Here is a 14,535-nt window from a genome sequence, read left to right on the forward strand (position 1 = left end):
CGAACGGGCGAGTGTAAAAGAAGAGGTAGAAGAAAAGAGTGTGGTGAACAAACTAAACAACGACTCGGTTGAAAGTAGAATTGTAACGAACACAAGCTATTTCGGCATGACGTCAGGATTTGACCCCAAACTAATTCCCCTGTTTGATGGTCGTAGCACTGATCACTAAGTGCAGGAATGGGTGAAAATAGCAAAATTAATATGTCAGCTCAGTGGGGTGAAGCGTATGGAATGCGTGGTCCCAATGCGCCTCACTAGGAGAACATATGCAGTATACCAGCAGTTGGATGATGAGAAGAAAACAGATTTTGCCTGCATCAAGCGCGCCCTTTTTACAGCATTTGCATTAGATCCAGTTACTGCATGGAAGGAATTCATGGCCCGAAAATTACATCCCGGAAAAACGGTGGATGTGTATCTGGCTGAGCTAAAAAAGCTATCGTTCCTTTTTGGCTTGGTGTGCGCCTTTGTTGCAGGATTACCTAAGAGTGTGGAAGATCTGCTCCATGCCTCATCCCAAGTGGATGAGATGGACATATCGGAAGTATAGGCACGGGCACGAGCAACACTAAAGAAAAGCCCTAACACTATAGACCAAGCGGCAGCTGTACAACCATCACAGGTTGGATTGCAGGACCTGGGCGCAGCTACAACCTGCTATAAGTGTGGAGGACCCAACCATTTGGCCCGTGATTGTCTTTCGTCACGTCAAACAACTCGGAAACTTGACGGGCCACAGTGCTACAAGTGCAAAAAACGCGGACACCTGGCCCGCACCTGTCCGGGAAACGGTAAGGGGAAGAAGCTACAGCGCCAGTCTTCTCCCCAGATCGTCATTGAGCAGGGCGCTACCCACTGAAAGCATACACATTAATGGAAGCGAGCGCCTCGCGCTTGTGGACACTGGGTGCACCCAGACTCTTGTAAGCAAGATATGCTGTGCCACTTGGAAAGCAGAGAGAATTCTGGTACTAACTGTAGGCGGAGGTTCACTAGCCTCTTGTGGAGTGAGCATTTTCCGTGCAAGCATCAACGACGGGCCTGCAATAGCCATGTGAGCCCTGGTTGTGGAGGGGGAGCTTCTTGGGTACGACCTACTCCTAGGTATGGACTTGATTACACAACTGGGTGGAATTACTGTGGACAGAACCGGCAAGGTAAAGTTCTCCCGATGGGAGGAACATGTTTGTGCTGCCATAACTCTCGGTGAGCCTGACTTTCGTGCAGAGTATGATAGAAACACCAATGCATGGATGGCGTCTTGGAAGTGGTCAAACAATCAGCCACCAATATCCTTGCGGAACCGGTTATCGGAATATCCCCCACCCAAAGAAGAAGTGCAAACGTGGATCGACAATGGCTGGCTTCTTCCATACCCAGAGGATGAGCTTGGTCCCCCGCAAAGGCTGATTCCCTTGATGGCCATCGTACAAGAGACCAAACAAAAGGTCCTCCCCGTTCTAGACTATCGTGAGCTCAATGAGCATGTCGACTCATATACGGCAAGGGCTGATGTGTGTGCACTCAAATTAAGGGAGTGGCGACAGCAGGGATCGAACATGGCAACTCTGGACCTATGCAGGGCCTATCTGCAAATACGCATTGAGAAGAAATTGTGGCCATTTCAGACTGTGGAAATTGGAGTAACCCGATATTGTCTAACCAGGCTAGGGTTCGGTCTAAATATGGCACCAGGCATTATGACAGCAATCATGCATGCTATTCGGCAGCAAGATGAGGCAGTGCAACAGGCAACATCCTCATACATCGATGATATACTCGTCAATGAGAGCCTCATGTTAGCGCAATCGGTTAGAATGCACTTTGAGAGCTTTGGACTGACATGTAAGGAACCAGAGCATCTGTGCAATGGAGCAAAAGTTCTTGGCCTGCACGTGTGCAATAGCAAGGAGGGACTTTGCTGGAGAAGAGAAAGTCATGTCCCCAAGGTCCCATCAAACATCACTTGATGAACAGTGTTTTCGCTTTGTGGAAAGATGGTAGGCCATTTCCCTGTGTGCGGTTGGCTCAGGGTGGCCGTGGCGGCCATAAGACGTGCCAGAGCCATGTTGTCGGGATGGGACGATGCAGTACACGATGTAAACATAAAGAGCATGCTGACAGAGAATGTGCCCAGAGTGACCAGTGATGATCCCGTTCAGGGAAAGTAGTGCATCAGCGGGAATGAGTTCATGGTCTGGGTGGATACTAGTTCACTGGCCCTTGGAGTTGCCCTTGCAGTTAATGAGTCCATTATTGAAGATGCCTGTTGGCTTCAGTCAGAGAATGATTCGAGGCACATAAACCTGGCCGAACTTGATGCCACATTGAAGGGCATTAACTTGGCGCTTCAATGGCAAGCCAATGTTCTACATATTATGACTGACTCGGCATGCACTCATCGGTGGATAACCGAAGCATTAAGTGGAAGAGCACGACTGACGACACGAGCATCGAGTGAGATGTTAATTTGAAGACAGCTTGCCACCTTGATCGACACCATCACAGAGTACGACCTGACCATGGACATAGTGTTGATCAGGTCTGCGCTCAACAGAGCAGATGCTCTGACAAGAGTCCCTCAACGATGGCTTCTGGCTGGTGCTCGGAGAGATTCTGATAATCTGTAAAACACATGTGCAGCAGTTGTGTGTAATGTGGATGCATTTTCGCTTTTATATATATATAGACTAGCGAGGGGTACCCGGCGTTGCCCGGGTGTTTGTAGGTGTGTGTGAAAAAAAACAGGTGCCCATGAAAAAAAGCCTTGACTACGCGCAGTTGGAAAATAGTAAAGTGTGAAAAAAAAACAGGTGCGCGTTTTTGATTGACATGACGGCGATAGGTATTCAGCAGTTAGCATGATGTTCGGGACAGTTTTTAATGAGGTTAATAAATCGGTTTGTTTGTTTTTAAAAACCCGCTCCCTCATCTCGAAATGAAAGCTACCGTCTGATATGACGAAGTCGAGATTGAACAAACTGGCTCTGGGCCTATGATTAAAGTCGAGTGTCGCTTTTTTTCTACCGAAAACCGAATATAACGCGTGCTGATGCGGGGAATGTGGAATAATTAACGTTTGAAAGTCAATAAAATTAGACAGGCGAGCTCCGTGGTTAAGTGTGAGATATTACAATTTATAGATGATATAAAAAGTTTTAAGAAGTTGTGAAGCGAGTGAGCGCTTCGCTTCTCTGAAAGAAGCGTTTTGTGGACATTGAGGAAAAGCGTACATACATACATAATACATACATACATAATATATACATACATACATACATTTTCGCTTTCATATATAGAGATGTTTATGTGAAATATTCAGTTTTGTAATATTTTTTATGGGGATTATTTGGATTATTCGGAATCCTGTTCTCATCTTGAATGTTATGAGGTTTAAAGCTTCATATATTTTATTTTTATTTTTTAATGAATTGAATTCGAAATAAAAATTTACAATGGAAGTACCCAAAACGTTTAAAAATTGATAAATATAATCTAAACTTGATTAAAAAAAAATAAAAAATAAAAAATAAATAAAAAAATAAAAATGTAAAAAAACAGGTCGGCACATTTAACTAACAAAACAGATATTTTTACACAAAGAACAAAATAATGATGCACCGTTTTACGGTGATCCTACATTCTTTTTTTCTTTAGCAGTTGATTCTCTCTTTAAATAATTTCACGCTTTAATCGTGTTTTTCATTTGTTAATTTTGATTCTTTTATATTTAAATATATTTTATTTCTTAATGAATTGAATACGCAAAACGGAAGTTGTATCAATCTACTAAAGAAATCCTAAAAAAAAAAAAAAAAAAAAAAAAAAGCAAACAAACAAACAATTTTTCATGCTTTCAATACAAAAGAAAACAACGACACTTTCCTGTATTTAATTCCCGGAGTGAAAGGTAAGTTTCTTTTTTTAAAACACTTTTAAAAACTATCATTCAACAACTTAAAAATAATCTTAGATGTTAAAATAAGTTTATTTTTAGTGCAATTCAATATGAAAGGTTAGTTCTTTTTACGATTTAAAAATCAAAGTGAATAATTTTCAAAACAATCTGAAACAGAAAGGCAGTTCGTTTTTTTTTCTTTTTTTGCACCCCCCAGGAATATTATTAAATTGTAAGGTTAAAGTACGAAATAGATACAAAACACCTCCCCCATGTTAAGAATGGCTTTCTAAATAATGACGTTATTATTTCAGCACGGATCAATAAGTGCACTAGTACCCATAATTTGATTGCCTTTTAAAAGTTTACGATATGTTTTATTAAATTGTAAGGTTAAAGTACAAAATAGATAAAAAAAAACACCTCCCCCATGTTAAGAATGGCTTTCTAAATAATGACGTTATTATTTCAGCACGGATCAATAAGTGCACTAGTACCCATAATTCGATTGCCTTTTAAAAGTTTTACGATATATTTTCTTAAATTGTAAGATTAAAGTACAAAATAGATACAAAACACCTCCCCCATGTTAAGAATGGCTTTCTAAATACGTTATTATTTCAGCACGGATCAATAAGTGCACTAGTACCCATAATTCGATTGCCTTTTAAAAGTTTTATGATATATTTTATTAAATTGTAAGATTAAAGTACAAAATAGATACAAAACACCTCCCCCATGTTAAGAATGGCTTTCTAAATAATAACGTTATTATTTCAGCACGGATCAATAAGTGCACTAGTACCCATAATTCGATTGCCTTTTAAAAGTTTTATGATATATTTTCTTAAATTGTAAGGTTAAAGTACAAAATAGGTACAAAACACTTCCCCCATATAAGAATGGCTTTCTAAATAATAACGTTATTATTTCAGCACGGATCAATAAGTGGAGAGTGCACTAGTGCCAAAATATTGATTCTACCATGCTTTATAATAAACGTGAATGAAATTATATGATTGAAAAAATCTTTCTTAAAACATAGCATTCAATCTTACAATTAGATTTATTGTTAAAAATGTGTTTATTTTAGTAAAACTTACGCGATTTCTGAGAAAATAATTAGGTTTACTGTAAACGAAATAATTTAATTCAAAGTTGGTTGAATTGTTAGACAACTGAGCGCAAAAACCGTTTTCTTTGTTGTTTTTTTTGGTATTTAATCGATTTTTAAAAAATATTTTTAAAAACAGTTTTCCGTGTGAATTGTGATGTTTCATTCAATAGTTTCTATGATAAAGTTTATATTAAAATGAGCACCCATTTATTGGCAATCACCAATTAACAGAAACTTAATAAATATGTACTATCAAAGCCAACATGATGCTAAAAAGAAATGGTACTAATGCAGACAGTGATCCGCAGTATTTTTTAAATCGTATTTCTACGTTTAATTAAAGTTTTATAGGTTTTTTTTTTTATTCAAGTGCAAGGTTAAAGTACAGAATAGATACAAAACACCTTTCCCTCCCCATGTTAAGAATGGCTTTTTAAATAATAACGTTTATTATTTCAGCACAGATCACTCTCTGCATGAGTACCAAAAAAATAAATCAAAATCCACTTTTTTTGTTTGCCATTACGTCTGAAAGTCATTAAAAATATCCTGAAAAATAAAATAAAAACACAAATTATAAATATTTAACACTTTGTTATATAAAGTTAATGTCAATTGAGCACCTACTATAAATTTGAGCCAAAATTGCTGTCAATAAGACATGCAGTTGTTCAGTTTTAAATTTTTGTGGCAGGAAAAGATAGGCGGGAAGACCTCGTATCGATTTTTGTTTTGATTTGAGGAGGGTACGATTATAACCCACATGTTGTTAACTATTCTGTACTTTCGCCTAACAATTTGATAAACCAAGATACCATTTAAATATTATTTGTCATACTAAATATGCAGATGTGTCACCATTAAATTTATTGGGTGGCTTTTTTCAAGCAGTTTGTTTAATGTTCGATTTGTAAATGATTATCGAGACTCCCAGATGACTGTTTTATGTCAGGCATTTTTTTTTTATTATTATTATTCTAGCGTATAATCCGACTGTAAATATTTATATTGTTTTAGTGTTAAAGCTGAGTACCGTAGAGGAAGATTCGGGAAGCCTCACCAGCCATACCTGACGCAACTTTTGACTGCAGCCAAACCTACTTGTCCCACATTGGGCTCCTCAGCCACGAACGTGTCTGCTGTCGACGTGGACAGCCCCTTTCATAGGATCTTCGTTTGCAAAGGAAGCCAAGGAAAACAGAATACTTTAGTCAGTCATTAAATTAAAGTTATGCCACTGAGAATTGTGTGCGTTTCACACATCATGTCTTAAGGAAATGTTGAAATATGTTGGAATTAAATTTGTTAACACAGTTTTAAGGATATTTTTATAGTTTTTTTTTTAAAGAACAGTCAAAACTCTTTAGCAAATTTAAGACAATTATAAAATTCATTTTAAGGTTTTTTTGGTGGTCTTAGTCAGTCTAGTTCAGCCTTCACAGATCGGGGTTACAAAGACTCTTTACTAAATATTCTCTGCAGACCTATTATTTATATATATATATATATATATATATATATATATATATATATATATGCGCGTTTTCCTTAATACAGATACACGTTTATAATGTATACATTCAATAAGGCTATAAAAATTGCAACAGCTTATTAAGTATAATGAAAATAGATGCAAACTTTCTGAGCATATGTAATTTTATTAAACATTTCAAAATAACAGGAATATACACTTAATTCACGTCCATATTGTTACAATTACTGCGTCTTACATGTGTTTCATTGAATGGCATAAACCATACAAATAATCAGATTTTCATTAGTTTATCAACAAAGAAAATGTACAGTTTTTTTCTTGGTTCAAACAGGAAAGGTAATTTCAAAGCGAATTAGAAAGTTTTAAAAGACATAAAAATCCAAATGATGTAAAAACAACCAATTTGTTATAGATAAAATATTGAAGACCTATTGGTATGCTGAAGAGAAAAAGATGTTTATTGCATAGACCTATTCTAAACGCAATATTTTAATTCATACTAAGCTTTCAACATTATTAGATTTTACGTAATTATAATATTGGGAAGAGCAAAAGAAATAAGGATAAAAACAATAGAGAAACTATAAAAACATTAGAATAACAATACGTAATTATATTGTTGGAGGTGAAGAAAGTATTAAAAAAATCGTAAAGAAACTATAAAACTGTAAGAATAATAAAAACACGTCTAAAAAGTTGGATGAAATAATTTGTTGATTGCTTGTAACAAATTTTTGAATTCTAATAATAAAAACAAACTTGTTTTAGTCAAAATAAAAATCAATGCTAAGAATATCAACTCTATAATATTAAAAAGATATGCATTTTGCAGCTTTCAATAGCTTTTTTGGTATACAAATATGTATTATCTGACGTTAATTTAAAAAAAAGTTAATTGTGATAAACAATTATAAAAACGGCTTGTATTATTTGGATAATAAAATATGGGAAATGATAACAATGCAGTTGGCTGAAATAATTTGTTGAATTCTAAAAATGAAACATAAAAAAATAATGAACTAATCCTCTGACTGTTATCCATTACAAAATAACTGGACTCTATATTGATTTGGTTTATTAACTTTAAATGGTATACTAAATATTACGATTCACCTTTTCTTTTATAAAATTACTAGCGAGGGGTACCCGGCGTTGCCTGGGTGTTTGGAGGTGTGTGTGGAAACTCGGGGGGGGGGGAATAAAAAAATGTTTTGGTAGGTAAGTATGAGGATCAAACCCGAATCCTTGAGGCAAAGTTGGAAATTAAAGTGTGAAAAAAAAAAAGTGCGACAGTTTTAACCATTGGGCCACCGCGAGATGCTAACGGAAACACGTTTGAATTTATTTAATTACTTGGATTTGGCAGGTGCATGTTTTAATGACTGAATGAGGTCAACTTTTGACTGTGGGGTAGCATTTTATTTAGTGCGGGAATGCTTTTTTTTTATTTTCCCAAGACGTTGGGGGGAGGGGGAAACAGCTCCCCCTTGTCCAAATTGAATAGCAATTGTTTGATATATGGAAAATATTTCTACATTGATCAAAGCTGATTGCTTTCGGACATTTCCGCCGATAGACAGAAAATACCACCAGAATTAGTGTCGTTTTTATTATAGGAAAAAGACTAATCCACATGTGGCGAGCGACAAATGTTGAATATTTATCTTCCCGAAGTTGAGCAAATTAAATAGACAGGCGAGCTCCGTTGTTAACTCAGATATATTACGATTTACATGCGATATAAAAAATTTTTAAAAGTTATTAGGCGACCGACCGCTTCTCTGAAAAAAGACTTTTGAAGACATACAGAAAAAGTGAACACACATACAAACATTTTCGCTTTTATATTTATAGATTGCATGTTTATTAGTAGCAACTATGGCAGTATTCTTTCTATAATTTCTTACTATGTTATTGTTTATTTTACTTTATTAATTACGTTTATTAACTTTAAATAGTATACTAAATATTTCTATTCACCTTTGTGTTTGATTATAAATTATTGCATTTTTGTTAGTAGCAACTATGGTAGTAGTATAATTATTCTTCCTAAAAATTCTTACGATATAATTGTTTATTTTACTCTATTAATTGCATAATTCGTTTATCTATTACAAAATACTATGAATATTATTTAACATTTAAACAATATGAATGTGGATTAAGTGTTTATTTCTGTTATATTTAAATATTTTGTTTCCGCGATTAAAATATTAAATTTATTTCTTTTTTCGCAGATGTGCCTGTCTGGACGTTTTTAATGAATTCTAATGATCATCATTTTCCTTAAACAGTATTCTATAGACAATTATTGCCTTACACGGAAGACAACAAAAACGTATGCACAAAAATTTCAGAAAAGACAGTATTTTAAATTTTACTCTATGAAATATCTCATTAATTAAACGAGAAATGATACAAATTGAGGTTACTTTAGCATAAAATCAAACTCGCATCAACAACTGAATTAAAATTCTGTATTGCTTATAACTAAGTAGTGATAATCTTGTTCCAGGATCAATTCTATTTAAACATGTATGCACACAGTGAAGAAAAGCTACATTCTTGTAAAGTATGTGACTATTCTTCTTCTAAAAAATCGAATGTCATGAGACATATGAGAACTCACCCTGGAGGAAAGCCACATTCATGTAAAGTGTGTGGATATTTTTCTTCTAACAAATCGAATTTAGTAAGACATATGAGAACGCATGCTGGAGGAAAGCCACATTTTTGTGAAGTGTGTGGGTATTCTTCTTCTATTAAACGGAATTTAGTGAGACATATGAGTACTCACACAAAACATTCTTGTAAAGTATGTGGGTCTTCTTTTTCTGTAAAATCATTGTTAATGAGACATATAAGAACGCACACTGGGGAAAAACCACATTCTTGTGAACTGTGTGGATATTCTTGTTCTAAAAAATCAAAGTTAGTGATCCATATGAGACGTCACACTGGGGAAAAGCCACATTCTTGCGAAGTGTGTGGATATTCTTCTTCTGAAAAATCCACGTTAGTGAGACATATGAGAACTCACACTGGGGAAAAACCACATTCTTGTGAATTGTGTGAATATTCTTCTTCTGAAAAATCAAAATTAATAAGACATATGAGAACTCACACTGGGGAAAAGCCACATTCTTGTAAAGTGTGTGGACAATCTTTTTCTGAAAAATCGAATTTAGCGACACATATAAGAACTCACACTGGAGAAAAGCCTTATTCGTGTGGAGTCTGTGGATATTCTTGTTCTCAAAAATCTATTTTAATGAGTCATATGAGAACTCACACTGCCACACAGTTGTAAGGTCCTGTTGGGGGGGGGGGCAGCTATTATACAATACGACACAATTGTGTGGGTAAATATGTCCACTGGAAAATATGTAAAACCTTGAATACCCAATGTAGTAGTTAGTCTTGGGAACATGTACCAAAAAGAACAGTTGGAAATAAGTCATACACTATCCACTATGACTGTGAAATTCCTACAGCTACATACCTCGAAAATGGGGCTATTAAGCCTGATATACTGATATGTGATGAGAGGAGGATGTCGCAACCATAGTTTAAGTAAGTGTCCCTAATGATGCTGAACTCAGAGGGAGAAGAAACAAAATACCAAGGACTTATATAGGACATGCAAAGAAATTGGAATCTTAAGAAGATGTCATCATACCAGTCATTATAGAAGCAACTGGACTAATGAAAAAGAATTTCAAAAACTGTCTGGCGAATATATCCGGTGAACCAAGTGCAAGAGACGTGCAAGCGTGTGGATATTCTTTTTCTGAAAAGTTGTATTTAGTGATTCATAAGAGAACTCACACGCAAGAAAAAAGGCCATATTATATGGATATTGTAGTCTATAAAATGTAGTTTAATTAACCATATGAGAAATCAAACTAGTATTAAATGCTGATAAATAAGATCTCCTCACTATGGCTATAAAATGTAGTTTAATTAACCATATGAGAACTCACAGGAGTACCTTTTAAGCACTTACTCGGTGTTCTCAGTCCAACCTGTCAAGGGGTTTGCTGAACTATTAGTATGGGAACGTATCACAAGATATGAACCCGGACAAAAACCTCCATGAAAATCATGGATATGAATCCAAATAAAGAAAAATACTAGTAGGATGTCGCCCAGGATAAAAGGGTCTGCAAAACATGTTTACACACCAGCATGTGTGAGGAAAGCTATGGTGCAACTTCTCCCAATGCTGAAAGAGGATATATTACTACCAGCAACAATCTGGCTAGTCAACCAGACCAAACAACCCCTGGTCCTGGACCCCAGAAACAATACCACGTGATCAAAAGAAACAAGAAATTACAAAACAGTGAATTGGTCCAGTACGGAAAATATTCTTCATTGTTTCGCTTACTCAAGGTATGAGAATTGAGGTAGAAGATGAGAAGTCTTCTAGAAGAAAATAGAAAAATAAAACCTACCATCAGATAAAAAAGAAACCACCACTATCAAGAAGCTAACTTCAATAGTCTTCCAAATCTTAATATATCTACAACCGATATTAAAGCAGCAGAAATAAGAAAAACTATGACCTATGCAGTCATGAACAGCAGACTGCATATGGAAAGAAATCATTGGACTAGAGTTGGCAGATGGGTCCCACTCTGAGCAACAGAATCTGCTAAACAAAACTTTGCAATGCAAACTGAAAGAGCAGAAAAATTGGAGCAAATTCTATTCCATCATTGTCCAAACATATCTGGTACAGAGAGAAGTGCACATCTTAAAAACATAACATCTTAACAAATAAGCACTTTTGTGATGAACAACTGAAAAATATGCAGTCAAACGTAGCCAACATGATAAGAAGCTGTGGTTTGATGTGACTTGCATATCAATATGGCTAGACACTGGAATGAGAGAATATAAAGCCTGCAGTCAATATGGCGATAGTTGAGTTCTTAACATGTGCGAACAGCAAATGTTTGAATGCTGATAAGATCCAGTCCAGGTTGTTTTTTTTTATTAGAGAAACAACATCTGCCAACTATCACAGTCACTAACAACACCAAACGTAATAGCCAAGAAGCAAATGGTGATTACACATGAACACCCACAATGGGACCTACAGCAGAAGATGTAATCCCAAGCATTCAGATCAGAACTGAGCCATCTGACTCTTCATCATTAAAATCTGATGAGAGTGAAGATAGCAAAACTGACACAGAAGATCCCACAGATGACACCGAACCTAGTCTACTTAACAGAAGACTTAATAGAGGACCATCACCTCCAAGACCTCTGAATCAAAAGCCAGTTATTAACCAGCCTGAACAGCAAGAATTAGAAAAGGAGCATGCAAATAAAATCGAATTGACCAAAACAATAGAGATTGAAGAGCGACTCAATCAGGATCCAAACTGGGAAAGAATTCAAAGAGTTACTGGAAAAAGTCAACATCACACTGGCTAAAATAACACTGCTACATTCCACCTTAACTGACATAAACTATGCTAACTTCAGTGCAACATGGTATATGCAAACTAAGCTAGCCCCAGAACTCACTGGAAGACTAAATGGGGAAATGAGGAGGAAGAGAGCCCAAACTGTAACACCAAAGTGGAAGATCAAGCTTCAAAGAATAGATACTTTCAGAAAAGAAGCCTCCCAAATAATTTCCTATGCTGTGAACCAAACTAGATCCTCACAATAAACAGAATAAAGAGAAAATATAGCATTGAAGATCATCAGTTTCTAGAAAAGAAAGCAAACCATGAAACTATAATCAAGGGCTTAGCTGAACAGATCAGAGCTAAAGACCAGAAAATCAGAGCTAAACAAATCAATGACCAGTTCGCTAAAACCCCCCGATTAGTGTACCGAAACCTAACAAGCACCACAGTTCAAACACCATCAAGCAAAGAAGACGAAGAAGGATTCTGGAGACCCCCCCATAAAGAGCCAAAACAACATCAAGAAATACAGTGAATTGAAAATGTGAAAGTAATCAACCAGAAAAAAACAGCAGATGCCAGAAATTATCTTTACTTTGGAAAAAAATAAAAGACAAAATTACGAAATTCTGCAATTTCAAATCCCATGGCATTGATAAATTACCAAATTTCTGGCTAAAGCAAGTAACATCGCAATATCCACATTATCTACTTGCCTTCAGAAGAATCCAAAAGAAAGAAGAGGAGACATCAGAATGGCTTACTATCAGCACCACAAATCTCCTCAACTAAACCAAAGAAATACATCTTCCTAGTAAATATAGACCAATAACGTTTAAGTACCACCTAAAAATGGCTCACAGGTATAATAGCCGATGAGATATATGACCATCTTGACACTGGCAAATACCTAGATAATGAACAGAAAAGATGTATAAGAAAACAGCTAGGAACAAAGGACCAACTGTTGATCCACAAAACCATACGTGAAGACCAAAAAGGAATGAAGAAATCTCAGTGTGGACTATAAAAAGCATTTGACAGTGTACCATACAGCAGGATACTAAAATGCCTAAAAGACCTCTACAACATCATAAGATTTCAAAAGTATAAATTCAATTTGGACTTTTGAAATCTTATGATGTTGTAGAGGTCTTTTCCTTATTATACTTCTTCCTTATACTTCCTTATATCTTAAACATGCAAATGGCCAAATAGAATACTTCCTTATATCTGAAACATGCAAATGGCCAAATAGTATACTTCCTTATATCTTAAACATGCAAATGGCCAAATAGAATACTTCTTTATATCTGAAACATGCAAATGGCCAAATAGAATACTTCCTTATATCTGAAACATGCAAATGGCCAAATAGAATACTTCCTTATATCTTAAACATGCAAATGGCCAAATAGAATACTTCCTTATATCTGAAACATGCAAATGGCCAAATAGAATACTTCTTTATATCTGAACCATGCAAATGGCCAAATAGAATACTTCTTTATATCTGAACCATGCAAATGGCCAAATAGAATACTTCTTTATATCTGAACCATGCAAATAGCCAAATAGAATACTTCTTTATATCTGAACCATGCAAATGGCCAAATAGAATACTTCCTTATATCTGAACCATGCAAATGGCCGAATGGAATAATTCTTTATATCTGAACCATGCAAATGGCCAAATAGAATACTTCCTTATATCTGAACCATGCAAATGGCCAAATAGAATACTTCTTTATATCTGAACCATGCAAATGGCCAAATGGAACACTTCTTTATATCTGAACCATGCAATTGGCCAAATAGAATACTTCTTTATATCTGAACCATGCAAATGGCCAAATAGAATACTTCTTTATATCTTAACCATGTCATATAGCTAAATAGAATACTTCTTTATATCTGAACCATGCAAATAACCAAATGGAATACTTCTTTATATCTGAACCATGCAAATGGCCAAATGGAATACTTCCTTATATCTGAACCATGCAAATGGCAAAATGGAATACTTCTTTATATCTGAACCATGCAAATGGCCAAATGGAATACTTCTTTATATCTGAACCATGCAAATGGCCAAATAGAATACTTCTTTATATCTTAACCATGCAAATGGCCAAATAGAATACTTCTTTATATCTGAACAATGCAAATGGCCAGATAGAATACTTCTTTATATCTGAACCATGCAAATGGCCAAATGGAATACTTCTTTATATCTGAACCATGCAAATGGTCAAATGGAATACTTACTTATATCTGAACCATGCAAATGGCCAAATAGAATACTTCTTTATATCTGAACCATGCAAATGGCCAAATAGAATACTTCCTTATATCTGAACCATGCAAATGGCCAAATAGAATACTTCTTTGTATCTTAACCATGCAAATGGCCAAATGGAATACTTCCTTATATCTGAACCATGCGAATGGCGGAATTGAATACTTCTTTATATCTTAACCATGCAAATTGCAAAATAGAATACTTCTTTATATCTGAACCATGCAAATGGTCAAATGGAATACTTCTTTATATCTGAGCCATGCAAATTGCCATAGAATACTTCTTTATATCTGA

At 35.4% G+C, this 14,535-nt stretch overlaps 1 protein-coding gene across 1 annotated transcript; it reads left to right on the plus strand.

Annotated features, from left to right (window-relative positions):
- Positions 1-3,378: 3,378 nt before the first annotated feature.
- On the plus strand, positions 3,379-13,044 carry LOC145240014 (uncharacterized). Its single transcript, XM_080103618.1, has 2 exons — positions 3,379-3,910; positions 8,748-13,044. The coding sequence occupies exon 2, from the start codon at positions 11,605-11,607 to the stop codon at positions 11,956-11,958; it is 354 nt and encodes a 117-aa protein (XP_079959744.1). The 5' UTR covers positions 3,379-3,910; positions 8,748-11,604; the 3' UTR covers positions 11,959-13,044.
- Positions 13,045-14,535: the final 1,491 nt, after the last annotated feature.

This window comes from Euprymna scolopes, chromosome 19, assembly GCF_053919585.1.
Source record: "Euprymna scolopes isolate OS-2025 chromosome 19, ASM5391958v1, whole genome shotgun sequence".
In the NCBI taxonomy this organism is placed as follows: domain Eukaryota; kingdom Metazoa; phylum Mollusca; class Cephalopoda; order Sepiida; family Sepiolidae; genus Euprymna; species Euprymna scolopes.

Bases quoted from the DNA above. Each gene is read 5' to 3' on its own strand.
- LOC145240014 (XM_080103618.1), top strand. From the start codon at position 11,605: ATGGGACCTACAGCAGAAGATGTAATCCCAAGCATTCAGATCAGAACT.